Source organism: Grammomys surdaster, unplaced genomic scaffold (assembly GCF_004785775.1).
Source record: "Grammomys surdaster isolate TR1022 unplaced genomic scaffold, NIH_TR_1.0 65, whole genome shotgun sequence".
NCBI classification, from domain to species: Eukaryota; Metazoa; Chordata; class Mammalia; order Rodentia; family Muridae; genus Grammomys; species Grammomys surdaster.
In genome coordinates, this window is record NW_021604567.1 from 2,365,562 (window position 1) to 2,390,838 (window position 25,277).

General features: G+C 40.8%; 1 protein-coding gene and 1 pseudogene across 1 annotated transcript in view; one reads left to right on the plus strand and one right to left on the minus strand.

Annotated features, from left to right (window-relative positions):
* Positions 1 to 4,610: 4,610 nt before the first annotated feature.
* Positions 4,611 to 25,277, plus strand: part of Scel (sciellin) — a 97,571-nt gene continuing 76,904 nt past the window's right edge. Inside the window, exons 1-4 of the mRNA XM_028771945.1 lie at positions 4,611 to 4,734; positions 20,209 to 20,270; positions 20,990 to 21,101; positions 24,279 to 24,338. Of these exons, the coding sequence (XP_028627778.1) occupies positions 20,228 to 20,270; positions 20,990 to 21,101; positions 24,279 to 24,338 (215 nt within the window). The 5' untranslated portion in view covers positions 4,611 to 4,734; positions 20,209 to 20,227. The remainder of the gene's footprint in view (positions 4,735 to 20,208; positions 20,271 to 20,989; positions 21,102 to 24,278; positions 24,339 to 25,277) is intronic.
* LOC114624437 lies at positions 19,027 to 19,581 on the minus strand (annotated as a pseudogene).

Consider the following 25,277-nt stretch of genomic DNA (forward strand, 5'->3'; position numbering starts at 1 on the left):
ACAGAGGTCATAAGAGGGTGTCAGCTCTCCTGTAATGAATTATAGACAGTGTGATTTGTCATCTGCATGCTGGGAACTGAACCCAAGTCCTCTGCAAAAACAAGTGATCTTAACTTCTATCTTTCCATTCCACATGGCTTTTTTTTTTAACTTTGGCCTCTTTGAGCAAATTTTATTTGTCCACATGTTACATATATTTTTTATTTGCAAAACTGCATATATTTTCTATTTCCCTGCCCCTCCTTTTACTTCTGATTATCACAGTAAACCCTGCTAAAAGCTGACAGCAATAACCATGCCACACAGCCCAACCGCCATGTTGTCTTAAATTTCCTCTATCATATAAATGATATGTGGTCACTTTTTACTAATTTAGTCTCATTCAAGATTTCAGGGCATTAACTCAACTTGTGATATTTTACTGGAACCTGATGTGAATGGCTTCTAGTCCTATTTCCAGTAGTGTCTTTCTTCTCACTGGAAAATGCAACATTTTATCATTGTTTTTTTTTTTTGTCTCTTTACATAGCCCTCGTTGTCCTGTAACTCACTATGTAATTCAGGTTGGCCTCAAGCTCACAGAGATCTGTCTACCTCTGCCTCTTTAGTCCTGAGATTAAGGGTCTGCACTATTGTGCCTGGTGTATAATCTGTATTCTATCAGCATTCTTGTCTCTAGATGTCATCTGTATCATCCACTTTGTTCTGCTTACTTACTCCTTATAGAGTCTAAAGCTCTGAGTATTTTCAAATCCCCAGACTCACTTTTCTTTTTTAAATACTTTTTCTTTTATTGGATATTTTCTTTATTTAAAATTTCAAATGTTTTCCCCTTTCCAGGTTTCCCCTCTGAAAACTCCCTATCCCATCTCCCCTCCCCCTGCCTCTATGGGGGTGTTCCCCCACCCACTCACCCACCCACCCACCCACTCACTCACTCACCCACTCCTGCCTTCCCTCCCTGGCGTTCCCCTACACTGGGGCATCGAACCCCCACAGGATCAAGGGCCGCCACTCCCACTGATTTCCAACAAGGCCATCCTCTGCCACATACACAGCTGGAGCCATGGGTCCTTACATGTGTATTCTTTGGTTGGTAGTCCAGTCCCTGGGAACTCCAGGGGGCCCAGACATGTTCTTAAGGGCTAAAAATCATATGGTCAAGTTTGATGCTTGTTCTTTGGTTGGTTGTTCAACTTCTGGGGGACCACAAGGGTCCAGGTTAGTTGACTCTGTTGGATAATGACCTCAGCTTAAAGATAAGACCAAAATTTTATAAATAGTTTGCCATTCTACAGTTTTCAGTGGAAGAAAAAGTAGTCCTCTCTTCTAGTCGGTACACAGTTCTTCCCTTCAGCCTAAAGTCAGAATGGTCGGACCATATTTACCTGATAGCACATGACTGTCTACAGAGGTCATGAGACTTGGGCACATACAGATATGAACAGACTCTGAGACTGAGACTAAGACAGGGACTTCTGAATGGGTTTGGTGTGAAGTGACTAAGGTTACATCATCCTGATGTGGTTGCTTTGACAGTTCTCAGCCTTCCACTCCCTCCCATTCCACTCCCCATAGTCATGTCTGCTTGGAAACACATCTGGAATTTTCATGACTCTGACCATGGTCCAGATGTATTAACGAACATAATTAATGTTTATACAGACCTAAACTAATATAACTAAAGAAAGTATAACTCAAAGTTAGTGCCATGTTGTGTCTGAAATAACTATGTTCTGCTTAAACAAGTATCTCCAGGTTACTCTGACTCTATCTAACATTGATGTAACTATGGTGTTTGCCTTTAAAAATGCTGTACCCCTGAGGTTGGCACCAAGAGACTTTGAGGCATGAGCCTACTCTTGGTCACCAACCAAAATTAAAGGGCACATATTTTCTTAATTGGCTTAGTCAACAAGGTTGCCTGTATCTTTCTCATGTGGGTTTATTACTGGTAGACACAGGAATAGGAGGAGAAAATTAAAACGTTGAAATAGGGATTCTCAATTTCAGTACCAATGAGGAGAGAATGGCTGCTGAGTTCCCTTACCCAGTTATATCAGTTCTTCTTTCTGGCATTAACTGGACCAGCACTGCCATGGATTGACCAAACCAGAGCTACATTCACTGTAGAGAAGATATATATATATCTTTTGCCACTGATGATCTCATAGATTCCTACATCAAAGCCGCTTCTGCTTAGAAGAGGAGAGAACACAGAAGAGATCCTGGGTGGGGGCTCCTCTCACAGACTCTGAAGTGAACCTTTCACAACAGCAAGAAGGATTTAAGGAAGCTTAGCATTTGGAAGCTTTGCTAAAGAGAACTGGATCATCTGTTTTCTGGGTCATCCCAATTCATCAGCACACCAACAAATAACTTCCTTAAGACTGCTCCTAAAGACAGTGTCAGGCTTGGCTGTGCCTGTGGCAAGAATAACAAGAAGTAGAAACATCCAGGTGAAATAAAGTTATAGTCAGTGTTAGAACTTGGTTAAAATTGTGGGGATAAACAGTTCCAAAGTATCTTGTATAGACAAGTACTAACTTCCAGAATATTTAAACATATGGCTTTGTCCCTCATAAAATACAGAACCAGAAAAATGGGTTTTTACCTCATATTGAGGTTTAAAAAAACTGTCCAAGTTACATTTGAGGGATTTGAGTTTACAAATAACTATTTCTTTGTGTAGTTAGCATTTCTTCTCCCCTGTGCATTAGAACACCCAGTTTACTAAGCAAAACCAATACCTTTTCAATTCTGATTCAAAAGAGGACCTATTCTAAACATGTAAGCAAAACCCAGACTTCTTCATACCAAACAGGCATTCTTCAGTGCAAATGTTTAAAGTCTAGAATTCCAAAGAGTGTACAGATGCCAAACACAAAGTGTGTGGGTGTGGCGGTGGCCAGGAGGTGTGACCTCAGTTTCACTCCAGCCTGAACTGCTAAACCCTGAGAATTCTTAGAATAACTGGGCTTGGCCAGGTCCATGGCACAGTGAATTCTCAAGGGCTTCTCGAAAGGTAAGTTCAGAAGCTGCAATGGCAAAGGTTTGCTGTCAGGTGCCTATGCCAAATTACTGGAGGCAGCTGCCTGGAAAAATGGAATGAAGTTTATAAGGAAAATTAGCACTCAACAAGATGAACCGTAACACTGCCCACCACAGACCCTGTCTTGGACGCTGGAGTGCTGTGTTGCTTTGTCTGCATGTTATATCTAAGGAAACTACTAGCTCCCAATTCTACATAATATTGGAAGGAGAAAACATGAATATCGTACTTTCAACTGCTCTAAGAAGCCGTCACATATTATTTTAATAATTGTTATTAAATGATTGTTACCTTCTCATCTCAGGGATGCTCTAAAACTGATAAAGACTAGTCATCACTGGTCTATTTCTCCTGGACTTTGAGGATTTTTTTTTAAATAGAGGACTGCTCATCTTCCTTTCAGCTAAAAGAAATAAATGTTATATGTCTGTTAAACAAGACATCATTAGGGTGGTAATTACAGAGCCAATTTCTTCTGCCCAGGAGTAGATACATGTCATAATTAATGACTTGCTGCCAGCACTACAGGAGCTGGTGCATTGCTTAACGCATTTCATGGCGCCATCATGACACAGAGCAGTGGAGAACACAGCACAGACCCATGCACGCCTGGGTTTAGTTTCCTGTGGTCACAGAATCCACCATGAGCAAGTCATTTAGTGCTTGTGCCTTAGTTCTCCTTGATACAGTGAAGTTTGTAAGTACTCTCACTTACCAACTGGATGGATCATATGGAGATGATGCCTTTAGCATAGTCTCTTCCTGTGTTATAAGCATCAGAAATCAGGAGAACTCACTCAGTCCTAAATATTCTTGCTGCTTTCTGTGTCTTCTTCAAGCTCAAAACATTAATTAAAATTCTATTGAATTATTTGCGTGTATGTGTTTGGATATGCGTGTTAGGGTCTGCATGTGGTCACAGGACAATCTGCAGGAATCAGTTTGCTCCCCGCCACTGAGTCCCGAAGATCATCAGGCTTGGCAGCATCTTGGCAGCATGGAGCGGTCCTGCTCCTGCTTTTTTTTTTTTTTAACATATTGTGAAATAATTTAAGGATGAAGATTCTTACGTTTGAGGTGTGATAGTTCTCTGATATCTGTATAAATTTTCGAAATGTGGAATTTATATAATGGGTTCTGTGTACTTCTGGTCCCAGAGTTCACGTAAATGTTCCTTTCCCAACTGAGCAGTGCGCTCCCGGTACATTCATCTCTGACTTCATACCACAAGTAGTAGAGCGAGGAAGGGAGGGGGAAAGGGAGGAAGGAGAGACTTGTTTTGCTTTTTAAAAAGCTTATTTACAAGTGGTTGGCTGGGCTGCCGGCTATCCAGTATTATGTGTTGTGGAGATCAGTTGAAAGAGTGAGAAAGAGCATTTTGGGGCATAGCAAGGCCACAAATTATTTGAAGAACTTCCCTACAGAGACAGCAGTCCCGTGAATGAGACTGTTTTTGTCGAGCTGGTATTTGTACAGGGTGACACCCTCTTTCACACGGCCTACCTCCTCCCTGTGTGACTCAGTGTTGAGAGAGAAGCCTCTAAGCTGTTCATTAACAGTCGAGCGAGCGAGCCTAGGTGGGAAGTGCACCAGGAGCTCCAGGTGCCCATTTGTTTCAGGATCCACTTGAGGAATCACTGCGGGCCGGTTAGCCAAGAGTCCCGGGTTTCTGCGCAAGAAAGGTGAGTTGAATTCTGTTTGTAGAGATAAATACTACTGCTTTGTGGTTTGTGCTAACATTTCTGTTTTCCCTCCAAATGATTGAGATCAGGACTGTCTGTATTTTCTTTGAGTTGTTTCTAAATTTGACAGCCTATGATGAGTAGCCTGCATGCCAATAGCTCTATACTTTTAGCTTCCACGGTCTTTAACCTGGCCGTTGTACAGCATCACAAATACGGAGAGCCTTTTGCGTTTTCCGCGGGAGCTGGCATCCTGGAATCCTACTTCTCACATAGAAAATAAAGCTTTTAAATCAAGGAATCAGCACTCACAGGTCTGTTTTCTCCAGTGACCATAAAACTGTTTTTTTTTTTATAAAAAGAGAGCTTTCTCTTTTTCATAAGTGAAGCTTCTAGTGAAATATTAAATTTTATTGGTTTTACAAATAGCATCATATACTTTAACTGTGACAAAAACTGCAAACCCATTCAACCCTATTATCTTCAAATAAGAAAATCTCCCTTGCAAACATAAGAGATTCATGGGATGGAGTAAGGAGGGGGTGACGTGGAGATGTGTGATTCTTCAGAGGGGTTTGTGTGCATGTGGCCGAGTTTGCTATGCTATGTTTTGAATTAGCTCATCAGATTAAGGTAGGCAGAGGCTATCTCAACCTCTCTGCCCATCTTACTCCTGAAAAGTCAGCTGGCTTGTCTTATTCCCCCCTCCCCATTTCTGTTTATGATACAGAGTAGCAGGAATGGAAAACAGCCTGTAGCAACTCTTTCCTCCTGCAGACCTGGCTCTACTGAAGACCTGGAGGTTTCCTCACTTCCTATGACTGACTAAGCTACCCGAAATCTCAGAGTACTGAGATGTGTGAGTGCTCAGTTCCCAGAGATTTACAGAAGAGCTTGATTACTTTGTTCTCTGACACGAATAGTCAACAGAAAGTCCAAGGAAATCGAAAACTGGCTTCACTTCTGTAGCTGATGATACAGCTAGAGCCTTTCTGATACAGGCTATGCTCTAGTATTTAAAGTGTTGGGGGAAAAAAAAACTAAGCAGTTCAGAGTTTATAAAGACACTTGGGTGATTTTAAATGTCAAGATATACAGAGACTACATGGAAACAGGTCAGAGTTTTATAGAAATTTAGGCACATTGTAAGTCTTAGCAACTCACTGGTATAACTTTTCAACTGAAAAGGGTGTGAGTATATGCGGTGTATGATATGGGACAGTTTTCAGGAGCCTTCCATTGTATTGAGGTAGCATCTCTCTTTTGTTTCTGCCGTGTGGTGTCTTCTAGTCTTGCTGGCCCCTGAACTTGTAGGTGCTTGTCAAGTTTCTTCCTCCCATCTTACTTCAGGGGCACTGAGATTACAAATGTGTGCTACCACATTTGGCTTTTTTCCTTGGTTTTCTAAGCAGGTCTCTTGTCTCTACCCTTTGAATTTTCTTGATGAAGAAGACAAGGAATAAGGATTAGGCAACCTTCCAGGCCTGGAGTGGCCAAGCCAGAGCCTGAAGTCAGATCTCCTTCATTTGTCTTATTAGATTTTTTCAATGAGTTTTCAGAGTTTCCTTCATGTAACGAGCAGTGACAGATTGAGGTTCTATCTTTATATGAAGATGATGAGTGACACGTAAGCAATCAGTGACACGTACGCAAGAGCGTCTTTACCAGCACTATAGGACAGTGTTGTTGTATAGAATGTATGTGGTGTGGATTTGGCATAGAAAGACATTTTTCTTTTGTGGCTTTTGGACTTGGTCTTTTTATTGTCTGTATTTCTAGGGTTAAATAGTAGGAGTCACTGGCCCCTTGGTATGAACTTGTGCGGTACACATGTGAGGCTGTGGTTGGGTCCCCACAGTCAGCATCATCTTCCTTCAACTACCATTCCCTGGGTTGTTTACCGAGCTGCCTTCCCTGACGGTCAGAATTCAGACTGCTGTTCTCGAGAGAGTTCCATTCTTAGGAACTCTGTAAACCAAACAGAAGTGTGCTTTAAATGCCTGAGTTCATAGCGTGGAATGAACTGTGTATAGTCCACCAGACAGTCACCTCTAGGAAACGTGATTTCACGTGGCGTCTGGTGTGGTGGATGCATGAACTCCAAGCATTCCTGAAGAGCAAGGAGATAAAGTCCTTAGCCCAGCAGTCAAAGAGAAATCTTTGTTTCCACACAGCTTCCTTCCTGCCATTATCCTGCTTCTCGGCTGTTTGTGGATCCTTTTCTGTTTTCTCATCTCAGGAACGTTGAAAGCATAAAGGTTGTTATGAACTGGTTTCTATACAGCTACCTGTAGCTGCCCAGGGTGTACATCTATCACGATTTTCTGATCCGGGCGAGGCTCTTCCTCAGGTACATGCTTTGCAGATGACAGCTTCATTTATTTTACTTGTGTTTTATGTCAGTTGCCAAATTCTTTGAAGATAGGGGTCTCTTATTGTGATCGTTAATTAAAAGAGGGAATTTTATAGCTGCATGTTAAATGCCAATGAGCTTACATCCAGACAAGAAAACCTATAGTCCCGACTACTCACTGTAATTGAAATACTCAGGAACTCTAGAAGTCTAAGTAACATATCCTAAATTGTCTCTAAACCCAAGGTTCTTGGCTCTAAAATGTTAGTAAATCTCCTTTATGTGCGTGTTCCCTTAGAAGACAATGAACTACTTGTCCCAGGAGACTGTAGCAGGCTTCCAAAAAGCATGTAAGGATTACCCGGCAAGCAGAGCATGTCTCTGCATGAAAAACTAATTTCAGTTAAAAGAGCCGCAGGAGACGACCCTCTGGTGCCTGCTCTTTTCCTATTCATCATTAGGAATGCTGTGTGCAGAAAGTTCAAGGGGGCTGTCTTCTCGATACACTTGACCTTGAATCAATGAACTAGAACTGGTCCATGACAGAACTCTGATGATTTTTTATGATTGAATACTAGGTGCTGAGTATTAAGTCAGCGTCTCTGTAGATGAAGTGAACGAACGATTGTAAACATAAAAAGTTACCCCCAGCAAAAAACCAGGAAAGCTTCATGTATTAAAACCAAGAACTATCAGAGAGTCAGTTTGATGTTAGGGGTTCATAAAGATGTAGAAAACTGATACATTCAGAGACCTGGATAGCAAAAGATTTCACTGTGCTAAATTTCGGATTCTTTTCATTATCAGTAAACAAGATTGCCATTGCTAAGCTTAGACTCTTATATAGAAAGGTAAGTGGCCATTTCTAACTCTCTTAAGAGGCTATATAAATCCGGACCAGCCTGAGAAGTTTAGATTTCCTTCACTGCCAAGACTCAACAGAGATGTTTACTGTAATAAATCCATTTACAAATTAATCCATGGAACTGGTCAAAATGGAAATATATATAAGATACTTAGAAGTATCTATTTGTTTTCCTCTTCCCTAATATTTCATGGCTTGGGGGTAAAAATAGCTCTTTGATGTTTTATTTTATGTATCTGCTAGGAGATCTTTTTACAGGTCTGTGATAATTGGTTATTGATTATTTACAGGTCTGAGATGATTTCTCTTACTCTTCTTTTAAAAATAGTTTTTCAGCCTTTCTCCTCTCCCTATTTAGGGACTCCATCTGTCACTGTGATTTCTGAGAAACAAAATACCCAGGACTTCCTTATAAATCAAGGTGTATATCTCAGGCCACTTCTGTTAATACCATTTTTCTAGACACATTTGCTTTATCTCTTCCTGCTTTCCAGTCTGCAGATATTTGTTCTAGTCAAGTATTTGCATTGCTTTCCAAAAAGTCAGCCATTTCCTTAAATGTCTTAAGGTTCATGAATTGGGAAAAGATTCTGAAGTAGTTAGCCTATCGGATTGCCACTCTCTGATGGTCTCATGACTTTTTGCTCAAAGGAGCAATGAGAATCTGCTCTGGCTCATGCAGCTGGATTATCCAGCACAACGCTCTGCAGCAAAGGGACTTTTATTCCTTTCCCCATTTCCTTTAGTCCAGTAACTTTCCACTCACTGCCCACCCCTCTGCCTACCTTGCTTGCTGTGTTACTAAGACAGGAACTTTGATATCAGGTTGGCCTGAGTTTGAATCTTCACAGTGTCATTCAGCAGCTCTGTGACCCCAGGCAAACCGTCCATCCTGAGAGTCCAACCCAGGACAAACCAGCCTCTATTCCGAGCTCCTGTCCCAGCTTTCTGTAAAATGACTCGATGGTATTTTCATCACAGCAATTGCATTAGCTACTTTTTTGTTGCCATGATAGAGCACCATGACCAAGGCAGCTTAGAGAAAATAGAGTTTACGTTGAAAGGTGTCCAGAGGCATGGTGGAGGCATGGCAAAGGGGTAGGATCCTAAGTGCTCACATCTTCAAAGATAAGCATGAATGAAAGAGAGAAAACTGGGAATAGATGAGGCCTTTTAATCTCCATGGCCATCCGGAGGGTGTACTTCCTCCAGAAACACTGAATGATCTAAACTTTTCCAAACAGCTCTACAACTGTGGACCAAATATTCAACAACATGAGCCTATGGGGAAGATTTTCACTTAGAAGACCACATTCCATGCCATGGTGCCGTTGGTTTACGGCATTTCATGTAGCTACAGAGTGAGGACAATCATTGTAAACTAATGACCTAAAAATGTGTGAGTCTTAAATGAGATGATGTGCATAAAACATACACTTGTTATCTGATGACCCAGGTCTTTTTGTTGTTGTTGTTGCTTTTTCCATTTTCCTCCTTTATCCTATGTGTTGTTAATCTACCTTCAGCTCTTTCTTTTTTCTTTTCTGTTTCAATTTCCCATCTTTTTCTCTCTGGGCCCCTCCCCCATCCAGCCTACTTGTTTTGTTCTCACAATCCTTCTTAAGAGAAAGCTAGCAGAGGGAGTTAGGGATAGCAAACAGTTAACTGTTAGATATGAAAGCTACCCCCAAGAAATGTCACTCTTAAAAACAGAAAATACTGGGAATGTAGCTGGAGTGCTTACTACCACACATGAAGCTTGGGATTCAGTTCCCAGACAAACAATAGCAACACAAACAATCAAAGCAAAGGGAGGGACAAAGGAGTAAACATTTCAGAAGTGGGGGATGTGGATGGTGTCTTATGCATCCAAGAACTAAGACATTTGATTGATTTCTTGATTCTGAGCTTGAGTAGTTCTGTCTAAAACCTAAGGACAGATGTCTTTTGGCAAAACTTGCAGACAGTGAGTGCAAAGGACCACCTTCTGGTGTTGAGCCTCAAAGAAGGAACAAGAGGTTGGCTGGTGTTTGACAGTTATTTATATTTTCTGTTACTCTGTTTGGTTCTGTTTATGTCAAGGTCTTTGAGAATTTTAGCTTCCTAATTAGAATTTTAACTTACACATTTAGTCCTTTGAAAGTTAGGGAATATTTAAACTTGAATTTTGAAAATTGAATATAGGGTCATCTAAACTATAGCTAGTTATAGGCACAGGTCAGTCCTAGCACTGTGGGAAGAACACTAGATTTAATATAAGAATTTCTAATTTAGAACATTAGTTGACTGAAAGACCATGCTCCTTCTGGGGTTTTGTCTCCTCAGTTATAAACTATAGGTATAATGAGAAATATCACAATGTTCTTGCAGACTTTGAAACGTGTAGTTCCTAATACAGCAGAGAGACTTGGACCATCATTTTTTATGAAATTCTACATTTAAAATATAGTTCCTCTGCTATAATCCTAAGTCCTAGGAAGCTACGGCAGCTCTTAGTGTCCAGCCTGGGCTACACAGTAAGACCTTGTCTCACAAAAATGAAAACAGAGAGGCTCAGTTGCTGAGGTATGCTGCCGTTCCACATAGCCAGGCAGCAGCTTTTTGAAGAGTTTCATGTTTCTCCTGAGAAGCTATAAACTTTACTGCAGTGAGACTGGAAGACAGAGCTCAAGAGCAAGCCCAGTCAGCTGAACTGAGGATGCTAGAGTGGCCTCAAGTGCTTGGATGTGATTTAAAGTCCAGGTAATTCCAATCCCTAAAACAGTAATTGCATTAAAGAATTTCATAAAAATAAGCTTTCACTGCATTTAATTTTTAGCATTCAGTGTAAGAAGTTTGTGATTGACAGTTCAATCCTAAAAATGTATTTTTTTTTATAACAAGGATCTTCTTCACAAAGATGTATGTTGTCGGTCCCTTTCTAATAACTGCTTAAGAAGTATCTGTTTATTTAAAAGATGTTGCTTTCTGTTCTGGGTGGGATAAAAGAGTTCTATAGCAGAAAAATGTCTGAGAAAGTGGAATTGGATGAGGGAGGGGCTTGCCTCACAGATGCTTTAGATGCCCCAAGAAATGGCTTTGGACTACCAAATGGGCTGATGAGAGAAGGCAATCGAGAGGATGATAGGCTGAGGAAAGTTATGTGAGAGAGACAGAGAGGAGTCCATAGAGCAGACCCTGCCCACCTTGAACCATCAATCAGGGGACCATTATTTTGGCATCACTTAAATCCAATAATAATAAAAAAATATCTGTAATATCAGTTATTTTTAGTTCAGAGAAGAAACAGAATTCTCAGTAAACTATTATTACCGAATTGCAAACAATACATCTTCTTTTATTATCTAGATTGTGTCAGCGGATAACATGAGTTTTGGAAGTGAACCGGAAGCCTTGCTCAGCTGTCTGGCAGCAAGCTAGCCCCAGGGAATCAGTGCTATCAGGACTAGTGTCAGCACGCTTGGCTTCAGTGTGGTGGGAACTGAAAAGTTCCATGCTGAGCTGTCAGGAGATGGTGTTGCTCTTCATGACTGTTGCTACCCATAACCACACTCCCACTGTTGGTCTACCAGAGTGATTCTCTGCAAGCCTTATATTGGCTATATCGTGTAACATGTGGAGTTGTATATAAAACCATTTACTACATTATAGTCATACACGCTTAATTATAGCTCCTGTTTCTACCGCTTGCTCTGATCTGTGCAGGTTACATCCTGGGCTCCTGTAATTAGAAATAATAGCACCCACTGAAAAAATTGAATAAGATCATATGCTTCAGCACAAGAATTGGCACATGGTAGTGACCCAACAAATGGCCCCTATTGCTAAAAGTCTTGGCCACATACCTTTCGTCATATGTGCTGTTTACTAATAAAAGAACCATGACCGTTCTGTTGACCCTTGGACAGATATTAAACCTATTTGTTCCATAAAAGCTTAGAAACACGGAGGAAGAGATTTGGGCATGAGTAATAAACTCAAAATGCAGCTTAGCTTTTAATAACAGGAGCTTCACTATTCTTCTAAAAGGGAAAATTTAAAGATAGATAATACAGGATAATTGTGGCAGCTTATGACTTGGTCAAGTACAAGATGGCTGATCCTACCTTCTGCATGGAATCGTAATTCAGAGCAGAGTGGCTGGAATCAAAAAGACTAAGCAAAAAGGGGACATTTTTCTTCAACCTCAATAGCTGAACTGTGTTCACCTGCGTCTTCAACAGAGGCTAAAATGTGTGGTTTTTTCTATAAGTAAGGAGGAGGTGAAGAATGGGGACTAGAGAGGCCAGTGGTCTGTGTCATGCGTCTAAAAACATCCTGATTAGTTGTGTCTGGGCTTTTCCTTGTCATTCTTTCTCACTACACACAGGGTTCCTTTGATAGTTCCTAAAATTTAAGATGAACCAGACAGTTTAAAAATTTTTTAATTATATTAAATAGCATTTTTATTTTGAGACAGGATTTCTTTGTGTAGCCCTGGCTGCCCTGAAATTCTCTCTGTAGATCAGTTTGGTCTCGAACTCACAGAGATCTGCTTGCCTCTATCTCCTAAATGCTAGGATTAAAGGTTTGTGCCACCACTGCCCAGCAAGAGTAAAATTGTAGATAAAAATAAGAAGCCGTGGTATCTTAAGCACTCTCTCCTTTTTCTTTCATTCTGTGCGAGCACTTTACCCCTCAGCAGGATGTCCAGGCTTTCTTATAATGTGAAGTCAGGTTTCACTTACGTTCACAGGCTGGTCTTGAACATCCTCTGTCATCCAAGCAGGGTCCCCAGTAGCTACAGTCATAGATCTGTTCCACCAGGCCTGAATGCTGTGACATTCTAAATATGAAAGTCAGAGTGATGATCATTGGCTTGTTTGGTCATGAAAATGCATTTAAGAAGTTATGTGGTCCCACATATGAGACAAATGACATATTGGGTAACTTACCAGCTGACAAAAAGACATGAAGGACATATCGTCATTTGCATTCAACTAATAAGAATGTTTACACACTGAGTATAGGCGCTTTTATAAGCACATTTTCTACAGTAACTCGGTGCTTCCCTCCTTCCTACCTTCTGCATACCTTGTTCATCTAGAGAAGTGCTTCTCAACCTTCCTAATACTGCAACCCTTTAATACAGTTCCTCATGACGTGATGACCCCCAACCATAAAGTTATTTTCGTTGATACTCATAACTGTAATGTTGCTACTCATATGAATTTTAATATAAATACTTGTGTTTTCAGACAATCTTAGGCAACCTATGTGAAAGGGTCATTTGATCCTCAGAGGGGTCACCACCCATGGATTGAGAACCAGGGATCTAAAGGTTTGTAAGCCAAGGTCTAGATACTATCCTGGGGTGGGTAAGATTTTAAGGGTCTCCCAAACTGTCCTATTGTCAGCTTTTTACAGAGTGTTGCATACAAAACAAAAACCAACAAACGAAATGAGGACTTGCTTCTTCATGTTATGTCTAGGACTAACTCCCATAAGACAGACGGGACACCCTCCTGGAAGGCATGACACTGGAAGCTAGGCATACATCAGAAAGCCTGATTAAAGGAGATAAGCTTCCCATACAGTTTCCAGGCCTTAATCTCTTCCTCTCCATTAATGACTGGTCTTGAATATCAAGTAAATACCCAAAGGCCCCCACACTAGAGCCTCTGGATATGTCCTGGAGTAAGTAGTTAAGGGAAACCTTGTTCTATCTGGGTATTTACTTGGTTTCTGTATCTTTTCATTTTCAGTGCTGTGCAGCTAGCTATCTGGCACCAAACCCATGTAGGTACTGTGTTTTCAATTTTCCTTGGTCTCTCACCCGTGTTCCAATCAATATTGTTCTCAACCCAGGGATCTACGCCCTTTGTAGGCTCTGGCACTGAAGGGAGAGCATTTACACGATAATAATAGCTTAGGTGATTTATAGTAATTTATAATTTATAGAACGTTATCTTAGTTTTCACAATAACTCTTTAAGCCTGATGTAACCCCCACTTTGCAGACAGAGTAATGGCTCGCCCCACATGGCTAATGACTGCCACAGCTGGGACTCAGCCTGCGGCGGCTAACTCACCGTTCATCATGTCCCCTCGGAGTCACCACTCAGCCTTAATGCTTCCCGAATAGTCAGGCTTCACTTTAAACTAGCTAGTAGTCATAAAGATGGAAAGATAACAGCAGCCAAGTGCAGTGTGATACTCTGAGAAAAACAGAAAGTTCTGGGGACCTAACAAGAAGCTAAAGATGGGACACAACATCAGGGAAGGAAGCATTGACATCAAAATGGCTGGAAATCTGGTATCCGTAGGCAAAATTAACACTGCAGTAGATAATAAGGCAAATTGCAACATGCAGAAGCTGTTTGTTCTGAAGGCTAGCAGAAGTAATATGGCTAAAACATATCACACATAATGTAAGATTTATGTGTCTTAAATGTGCACAAGTGTGTCTTCTCTACAGTGAATTTTAAGTTCAATGCTTCAGAATAGCTATGTACACTATTTAATTGTTTTGTAAATGAACTATATACATAATGTATATTTAATATGTATGTGCTAAATATTCTATTTATCCAATGAGCACTATAAATAGTATATATGATGGTATATATGTTATATAGCATACCAACTGAAATATCAGAAAACCTAGTACCCAATAGCTACCTGCTTATGCAACATGGTAGAATATTGTATTCTCTTATTGCCACACAATCTGCTCTGTCACCTTCCTACTTCACATAATCTTGAATGGGATTGACAGTTTTTCCTCTTGATTCCCATTCATGCTTTCTTGTAAAAGAGAGTGACTCTGTTTCCAAACCAAAAATAGAAATTGGGGTCTGGTCAGGAGCCAAAAATATTTAAGCAAGGTTGGTTCTCAATACAGTGTGTATAATATCAGTATGTGGATGGATATAAGCCCTGATGGACCTGATGTAATCCTGTAATATAAAATTTATCCATTTTATTATGTCATAATCATGGGGACAAAATAATGCTGTCCCTTGAGCGCTCATATGACCCTCATCTGCAGATGATGTTTGTTTTTGTTTTCTTTTTAGTTGAAAGCTGATTCATATATCATAACATTTATCTAGTTGAAAGTATACAATTCAATGTTTTTTAATTCACAAATTTGTAATCCACCATCACTATGCAACTCCAGAACATTTTCACCCCAAAGAAGCCTCATTTCCGTTAGCAGCATCTTCCTTTTCCCCTAGCTTCCAAAACCCACCAGTTATTTTTTTTTCTAAGAGCCTGACTACTGGTTATATTTCATAGAGATGGAGTAACACATCTTCAGTGTCTGGCTCTGTTCATCTAGCCTGCTTCACTTTTCACCCATCTTTTAGTGAGAATGAGTTCTTGGGTCCTATGTATTCTGAGCAATGGTCCACTGTGTGGATATGCCAAACTATGTATTCATTAATTGTTTGATGGGTATTTGGGTTAGTTCCACTTTTTTTTTAGTATTATGAATAATGTTGCTATGTCTAGTTATGTGTGGGTTTTGTGTTGAGATATGTTTTATAACCATGTCAATATCCAATAATACACAAAGAAGGCTTTTCTCTGATGATTTATCTGCTGCAGTGATACCTTGAAAGGCTGCCTTGGTTGCCCTGGTGCATTGTGGTTAGAACTTATGGGACTTGTGAAATGTCGTGAGTCAGGCAGGTCCCCCATTGAGCACTGTCTCACTCTATCTCCAGTGAACCCGTCTATTCTTTCAGTGACTCATGATGAACATGATTGCTGGGTGTTCAGAAAAGAGCTGGCTTTGTTTGAGAAATCTGCCTTTGACACTTAGCACCTTGGACAAGTTATACTATCCCTGAACTTCATGTTTTATCTGAGTGTTGGCAATAATAGTAGCCACTTCACAGAGTTCATTTGACAGTGAGAGGTAATTCCTATGACATACATTATGCTCTCAAAGTAGGGGCCCACGTAACACATGTTTATGGTATTGGAAATTCCTCTGTGCAATATGACAGCTGAAGATATTAAAGGCACATATCAGGAGAATGTGGCACAAAGCTCTTTGAATGACTTCACTGCTTTGAAAAAGCTTGATCATTTCTTTTCTAAGTACCAGATTGGTTTTTTAGGGGTGCCATAACAAAACACCACACAGAGACATGGGGAGCTAGACAGCAGAAATGTGTTATCTGACAATTCTGGAAGCTGCATGTCCAAGATGAGGGGTGTTAATGTGTACAAGTTCACCTGAGTTCCTTCTCCTTGGCTTACCAGTGAATGGTCCTTGCTACTCCAAAGGCCTTATTTGAATTTCCCCCTCTTGAAAGTCACTATCTCCAAATCATAGTCTAATATACTTTAATGTTAGAGTTTAACATGTGAATTTGGGGGCCAGGATTCAGTCTAGGAAATAGTTAGGTAGTATCTGCATTATCCTACACTGGGAACAAAGAGAAAGCCTATGCCTTACTCACTGAAGCCCACTTTCTTAGAAGAGACAGCACAATCAATAGATAATTATACAATGTTTTTTTCTCTGGTTACCCTATTTCTGCTCTCACAATTGAACTTGCAATATCTGCAAATGTATTTTCAAATATACATTCAATATGATGACTACCTCAGAATCATAGTTCAGTCAGCAGAGATGTTCCTTGTCTATCAGCTAAGATGAAAAAAAGGAAAGCATCAAGTTCCATTTGGAAACAGGAAATTGGTAAACTTAGGGCCCTTAGTGAACAATTGAGATGCATGTCTGTTATTTATTTGTTCTCTCTCTCTCTCTCTCTCTCTCTCTCTCTCTCTCTCTCTCTCTCTCTCTCTCTCTGCGTGTGTGTGTGTGTGTTACACATGCTTGCTACACATGTCACTGCCTGCATGTGGAAATCAGAGGACAATTCCTAGTAGTTAGTTCTCTCTTTCAACCATGTAGATCTTGAAGACTGAATTCAGATCATTAGGATAGGTGGCAAGCACCTATACCTCTGAGCCATCTCAGTAAACCTGTGCTTGTTTTTAGGGGTCTCTTTACTCCATTTTCATAACAAAGCTTGTCAATCTTCAAATGTAGACAGTCAGGGGCTTTCCCATACTCACTGAATATCTATTTGCCAAAGCTCAAATCTGTCCTAACCCTTCCTTACTCCCATCCCTTTTCCTGTTTTGCTGTTTTCCAAAGCAATACAATAAAGGCATCAAGTAACTACTGGAGTTGGGCAATGATTTGATACTTTACACGGGTTCTCATTTGATTCTCACAACAACTTGACTTTGCCTCATTTGTAGATGAGGGGCCAGGGCTAGGAACATACCCTAGGTAAAACTAGGCTTGGAAAAGCAGTGACCATGATTGTTGCTGCTAGTCTTTGTCTTGTATCTGTTTCTCTCTAGACGCAATGCATGAGAGGAATGTTGGGTATCAGACTTACTGAAGGTGTAGTCTCAGGAGTGGAAAGTAAAGGATGGGGAGGCAGAAGAAGATGAGTGAGCACGTGCTCTGTGACAACTGAGCTTCAGCCAGATCCCGTGGTCTAGATTTATATTTTTCACAGCCTACTTTAATGAAGGCTCAACTTTCCCTCTAGCCCACAGCCCATTAGAGGTAGTGGAAAAGAAAAGTTCTTAGGATATGAGGGAAGTGGACCTGTTTAAAAATAGTTCTTTATGGGGATTCCAGTCTTTGTTATTCTCAGTCTCATCCACTAGCAAACACCAAACATGAATCAGCAGCTACAGCTCAGTCCATTCGGCAGGCACCATACATGAATCAGCAAGGGCAGTTCAATCCAGAAGAAGCTGAGAGGCTTGCCAACAGGCCTGAGTCTGTGGAAGCAAGAAGAAAGAGCCTCATGAGAAGTTCTTTGGCAAGTTTCTCTCTATGGCGGCACTACAAGCAAAGCTCAGCAATGCATTGTAAGGCGAACCAATACATGCACGCTATCAGTGAAAACTAACAAGACAGCAAGGGGAACCAATGCTGCAGCTCCCCCTGTCTGTAGGGTCATATTTATATTCTTTCTGCAAAAAGATGCATCACTCATATTTTCATTTGTTTGCTATAGCAAAACATCCTTTCTCCTGTGCCTGCTTTAGCAAAACATTCTTTCACCTGTGTGCCCCAGCAAAGCATCATTTGATATAACTGACTTTCCAAAGAATCCAGAAGTTTCCATATCACCATAGTAAACTCCAAAATGTGTATTATTGTCACACAATCACCTCTGCCTTGGGACATGGCACTGGCATTTTTATCCTGAGTCATTCATTTTCAGGTTACATAGGTGTGTCCTTATGGCTATAATGATACCAACTGAAGTATTTTGGCAACAAAAGATTGAGGTGGAGGACCTTCAGAACCTCCAGGTTATATACTATGGCTAATAACATGGTGCTAAGCAGCATTTAGAGTTTAACAAGGTTTTGTGTGTGTGTGTGTGTGTGTGTGTACATTATTCATTAGATCATTATTATTACAATAATATTTTGAAGTAGGTGACAAGTTTCATTAGCTCTGCTTGGTGGAGTAAGTTAAGGGATATGATTGCAGAACTTGGATGTGATTAATTGGACCTACTTTACTTCTTAGTTAGGATTGAATGACGCTTCAAGTTCAGTATGTCATCTGGTGGGATCGGTACCACAGAGGATACAATTCTCTCAGTACCATCGAGAATGACTGGTGGTTCACATTTACATGGGATTTTTCTGTGCATGCACGTGTACATGTGTGGAGGCCAGAAGACAGATTGTGGGAGTCAGTTCTCTCCTTCCACCCATTTCGATTGTAAACGTATGTTGATTGGACTCAGATCATCAGTCTTAGTGGCAATTGCCTTTATCTGCTGAGCTATTATGTTGCCCCTCCCTGACAAATACAGTTTTTAATGCATGTGTCTGTGTAATAAGGGGCTATGCGTACCTATGAGTACCACAGATGAATGACACACTTCTGAGGAACTGCATCAGTCCTGAAAGAACTGGGATTGGGGTCATATATTTTTTTATTGCCTCGAGATTATTTGTAAAAACAGCATAGGACACTGGTCATCTGCAAATAGTGTGTGGGTAGGTGTGTCATGGCAGTCCATCTGTCTTCACGTTGGCAGGAGACTTTTCTTTGGGGCCTTCACAGGGGCCTGGGCACCTTTGGGAGCCTGGGCTGGATCTTTGGCCTGGGCCTTAGCTGGAGCTTTGGCCTCTGCCTTGGTTTGAACCTTGGGCTTTGGTTGGCAGAGCCTATGACCCTTGGCCATGTAGCTTCGAATCTGCTTCCCAAGCTTGGGGTGAGCGATGAAAGCCAAGCGGCTGAATTTGAGGCTGGGACCCTTTGGCTTCTTGGTCCTGATGGCCTGAGGCTTCACAAGGTCCTTGATGGCCTCTGCACGTGCACCCACTGCCTTTGCATTGTTGGCCTGAATCTTCTTCAGGCCTTTCTTGTGCTTCTTCGAAAAGCACATGTTCCTCAGGAACTTGGGGTCAACCTTCTTAAGAGATTTGTATCTTTGTGACCAGGTTTTCTTGATGCCATTTCTGTGCCATTTGAGGGAATGGTTGTGTGTGGTGTGATTCTTGGACTTGGTTGTGTCTGAATGGTAACCCACAGCTCTCGCAGTGCCTGGGACCGAAAGAGAAAGAGCAACTGGGGTCATATCGAACCCTCCACACTGTAATAATGGAGGCCGGAGATGGCTAAGGACTTTGGAGCTTTCCTATTGGGTGGTTGTTTAAAATCACCAGTGTTTTGACAGATCTGGAGTTTCTGTGTGTCTTGTTGCTTCATCTCTCATGACACACCATTTGTCTGGGTTTACTTTATTTCCCAGAAGGAACTGGTAAGGCCATTTTAAGGATGTTTCCTTATGCGGTGAGTCCAGCACAATGGCTCTTTCTGTCCATTCACCATGACCAAACACTTGTCTGACTTATTGTGCTGCCTCTCCTAGCTCAGGGCCAGGCACAATGCATGGACGTAGTGCACATTTATTGACTGAGTTAATGAATCAATTGAAAACCGAATTTAATTAGTTGCTTATTGTATAGCTCTGGGGATGTTAAACAGGCTGGGCCTCATTTTTTCCATGTATAAATAAAATGCGTTCTCTGGAACAGATACACCCTCTGACTCTTGGAAGGCATTTTATGTCACATTTGTGACATACTTATAGGCTCAGTCAATATCACTGAAAAATGTATCTTAGCAATTAAATTGCTCCTTGAATGTTCTTAATATCACTGTCATATTTTCTCATTTTCTCTCACCTCCATTTTTCTTTTAGATCCTCACTAGAATCCAGCATGTCAAATTTTTCCTCAAGAAAAAAGTCTCCTACTGAAAATGGTAATGTAGATAATGTTTATTCGAAATTACAAAAATAACCCTTTAAAATATAAGCAAAACAGCTCATATATCATAAGTTTTTACTATAGATATCTGTTGTTTGGAAACAATGGCCATATACTAGCTTTGCTTAAGTTAAGCATCTTTTTTGTTGTTGTTTGTTTTTAAGTAAGAGTGAGGGCTGGGGAAGGGGGTGTGCTGTAAATATACTATTCATATGTGAAAACCTTTGAAATGCTAAAATAATTTTTTAAATGCTGTAGTTTCCACTTATGTCATTATAAATTAAAAAAAAATAAATCTTATAAAGTCTTTTGTTGAAGGGCAGTCTGTGCCCTGGTACCTGTGAGATTTATGAATCAACTCATGAGTAATACCATAATTTACTGTGTCTTTCTAAGGCATATGCACATTGAGCAGAATGGCTGGCCACAAACCCCAGCTGGGTTTGTCTCAGCCTGATGATCCTACATTCTCTGGGCCTCAGATGGGGCCTGCTGAGATGCACTGGCAGTTTCAGTTGGCACCTGAGCAGTTTTAGTTGTTATCTTTGGTGATGGGGTGTGGGATTTGTTCTTTCTTGCTGGGGCACCCTGCTTCTAAATGCTTCGAGACTTGCCAGCACAGATGAGGCCGACAAGATGTGTCTCTGAAGACCTTCTGGTTAACGCCCCGTGCTCAGCTTCTCTTTGTGCGGCCCTTTGTGTTTCTCTTGATAGATCCGAAGAGCACCCGGGAAACTGCACTGAGACAACAGGGTTTTCATGATGTGAACAAAAGAAGGGCTTTCTTACAGGATAACAGCTGGATAAAGAAGCTCCCAGAGGAAAAGTAAGCACGGGGACCAGAGGAGGATGGATAAGTGGATGAGAGGCATCTCTGTTGGGAAGATACGGTTATCTAAAATGCAAGCCTTTCCTGCTAAGCACTTAGGCTACACTGTTGTAGTTGCTAATTAATCTCTACTCAAATTGACTTGACAGTGGCGGCAGCAGCAGCAGCAGTGCATGTTACACGCTACCTGCCCCAATGTTCTGGGTACACACACACACACAGACACACACACAGACAGACATACACACATACACAGTCTTATATTTTAATACGCCTTAAACAGCTCAATGGCTGGGCCACTTCTTAAACTCCACATGGCTAACATGCTCCCTCCCGGTATTCCTGACTTATCACTTAACTAAAACCTATATTCCATCTTGGCTGCCTCAGACTCAGACCTGCAGTCCTCCTGGGCCAGGATCCCCGGCTCTTACATGCTGGCTCTCCTCTCTTCTCTCTCCTCTGCTCCTCTCAGGTCTTTACTCCTTTCATGGAAGCTCTCTCCTCCCTCCTCCTTAGGTCCCTTGTCCTTGAGTCCTAAAGATCCCACCTCTGTCTCTCTGCCCAGTCATTGATCACTGGCAACTTTATTTACCAATCAAAACTAATTCGGGACAGGAACCCTCATCGTCTTGGGTGCAGATTCTTATGTAATTTTGGGGACCCAATTAAGGTTAGACCAATCAAGAGTTAGACCAAATTCACAATACTACATGGTCTAGGTTTTGTAAGATTTAGTAAGCATAACTCAGTTATACAGCACACCTAAGAAAATCTACACTTTCAGAAACACATTCATATACAAAACAAGAGAGTTTGATTGTCACCTACAACAGTTTCCTTTGTAAACTGAAAAGCAAGAGAGTCATCCCAGTTTCCCAAGACAAGTTAATTCCCTCTACGATGTATTGATTATATCAGTAATTTTCAAGTTTGTAAATACAGTAATAATTAAAACTTTTTACATGTGTGAATAAAGTCAATGAATTCCCATCCATTTTAGTCCGTCCCATCTGACGATCTATCTCTAGGTGGCTGGAAGAATGTGACCATATAAAAGGGCAACATTTCACTGGCTTTGAGCATTGCTTCTGTTAGCTATATATTTAAAGAAGTTACACTCTGACGACCAGCGACATAGATACACGAGAGACAGTCATCTAGCCTCGTTCCATTTTTATTATCAACTAGTTATATATTATAAATTATGCATAGCTATAGATTCATATTCTGATTTCTTCATGTGTTAAGCTTGATGTTGGGTATCTGGTTGATGAAGTATCACTAATTCTCATAAACAAATAAGGTAGGTAGGTATTATAATCTCATTTTATAGGAGAGAAATCTATGGCTCTGAGAAGCTATGTAATTTGTCCAAATGACACATAGCTATTATGCTGCTGAACTGAGATTTTAACACGACCCATTGTCTTTCCGATATATCCATGTTTTTTAACAGAGGCAATTTACCCCAGGGGATATTTGACTATATTAGGAGATATTTTTGGTCATGGAATTGAGGAATACACCTAACACGTAGTGAATAGAAGTCCGAAGGACTGATAAACATCCTGAAATGTGCAGAGGAGACCTCACACTGAAACACTTACAAATCCATAATGTCAACAGGCACATGTTAGGAAGCTTCATTTAAGGGTACTTATGCTAAACTTCTGCACACTATCCAGACTTGCTTATTTGAGGAACATACTTATAAGTGGGCAATGAAAGGTTAAAAAATATCTTTTAGTTTCTATTATTGAATCTTGTTTAGCTACTGACATATAGTGCTGTGCAGAGACTTAGTCAGTGTTAGACTGAGCACTCTCCCTCCCTCCCACAAGCCTACACTTAGCTCTTCTGTGAGAGCACTTCTCCTTTTTACAAACGTAGATAATAAATTTTAGCTTTCAAGTATTTATAACGATAGGTGAAGGTAGAAATGCCAATGATAAGTCATGGTTGGCGGGAATGTTGGTTCGATGCCAAGCAAGCCTCCCAAAGCAGGCCCGGGGAAGCCAGCTTGTCTTTAGTAACATGGCAGGTGCTGAGTGAAGGGGAAGTTGGCTCAGGTGCTTTTCTAGCTCCTGCTGGCCCACGGGCTCTGGGTTATCATTTGTTTTGGGGCAGGAATGTGCCTGGCCCCTGCTGTGCTCCCTTAAGTTTTAAGGAGAGGTCCATGGAAGAAGGAAACCTTCTGCGTGTGCAGCTTTGCTAGGTTGCTTTCAGTTTCTCAGCTCACCCTTCTTTTTAATTATTTAGTACAGGTTCTTTTACAGCTTTGTTAAACATAGTTCCAAAATATTGAGTGACGTTAATGGAGCCCATCGAGAGTGAATGTGGTGTTTCCGGTTTGGGGAGTTGGAAGGAGGAAGTCAGGTACTTGCCCTATGTGGAGTTCCTAGGCCACTTCCTAATGCTGCCTGCACTTCCATGCCCACTCCACAAAGTCAGAATGGTATAGCTCTGACAACTTATGTATACAATTCTAGGGTTGACTAGTGAAGAGAGGAGAGGAGAAGAAACAAGGATCTGGGTCCTAAGCCACCTTTGTCCCTTGCTAATCTTCTGATTCTAGGAAAGCCACGAAATCTTTGATGAATGACCTTATCTGTTGACTAGCATAAACAGTATCTTCTCAGCCTCATTTGAGAGGAATCTGAAGGCACATGCACTCTAATGCTTTAAAAGATGGGCTTAATCTCCTAAGAATGATTCATCTCCCTCATTTGAAACGTTAGCGATTGTTTCCCTGTGTTTTGCCAAGGCAAATGGTCAAATCCATCAAAATGTGCAGACATTGAAGGCTTAATTAAAGCTGAAGAATGTTTATAGAAAACTTTTGTCTTTTTTCTTGGTGGAAAGAACTAATACACACAAGTCAGTGTTCTTATGTTCCCATACTCTGGTTTAAAAAAATTCACAGTAAACAAAGCACTGACTCATTGTGGAAATCTCGTGGGACACAGACTTGTATCGTCAAACTAGTTTTACTCCATTCTGCTCCTGCAAGTTGTGACTGGTTAATTTCGCTTTATGGCTGTGTTCTTAGGCATGGAGTAAAACAAATTAACCTTGCCTGAAGTTCTAGGTCTCTCCCTGTCTCTCTTGTTTAGTGCTTAGCAAACATTATGGTAACTTCTGATGTAACTTAATTTTGGTCTTTTTCTGCAGAGACGAAAATTATGGCAGAGTGGTGCTCAACCGGCATAACTCCCATGATGCCTTGGACAGGTGAGCGTCTACAACAATTACATAATTCAAAACACAAAAAATGGAGGTTTAGAGAGAAGACTTGTACAAGCCAGCTGGGTATTTGTAGGTAGGTTTGGGTTTTCTTCAACATGTGTACAAGCAGAGGGAAATCTGGAATACCATCAGGAGTTTATTCCAGAAAACTGTCCCATGTCAGCTCTCAGAACTGTGGCTCTGAGGAGCCTCATACATCCTCTCATCCCGCTCTACTGACTCTCATAAGAACATGACCAGAGAAGACATCCTGATGCCTACAGAAAGGAAGTCTGCAATATAGAAGTTCTTCTAGAGCTCGCATGCCATACGGAATGACACACTTCTTTTATGAGGGCTGTGGACTTGTGGCAAAAACAGTGACCTCTGTAGCATGAAGTAGATCAGCAAGTACAAATAAACAGGAAAATTAAGATAAAATGAGGACTCACAATAGTGTGAATAATCTCAGATTAATCAAACAGATAATACTCTCACTGGTCCATGCTTGTACTTGCATGCTGAGGAACACCCACACCTGTTAGAAGAACCTAAATATTTATCACAGCCAAGTTTCATCTGATGCAGTGGCTTGCATTTGTGTACCAGCAAGAGGTCTGTGGTAAGGGAATGCAAATAAATATATATATATATATATATATATATTCATTTAAACCTCTTCATAAATTTAGTCTGTTCTAAAGGTGCCTAACTGAGGATTTTCTGTCCTCAATGCCAGCTTTTAGCTCAATGGATTTAGTGTCTGTTTTAATTCTTGTTTAAAGTTAGTATAAAAAAATCAGTTCCATTGTGACACTTTATACATATACGCCATATATCTTGTTCTAATTTGTCTCTTGTTCCCCTTTCCGTATTTACTGTCTTTGAATTTACTTTGAAAACAATTCTATTTTTATAAAACAAAATGTTAGTCCATCAGTATGG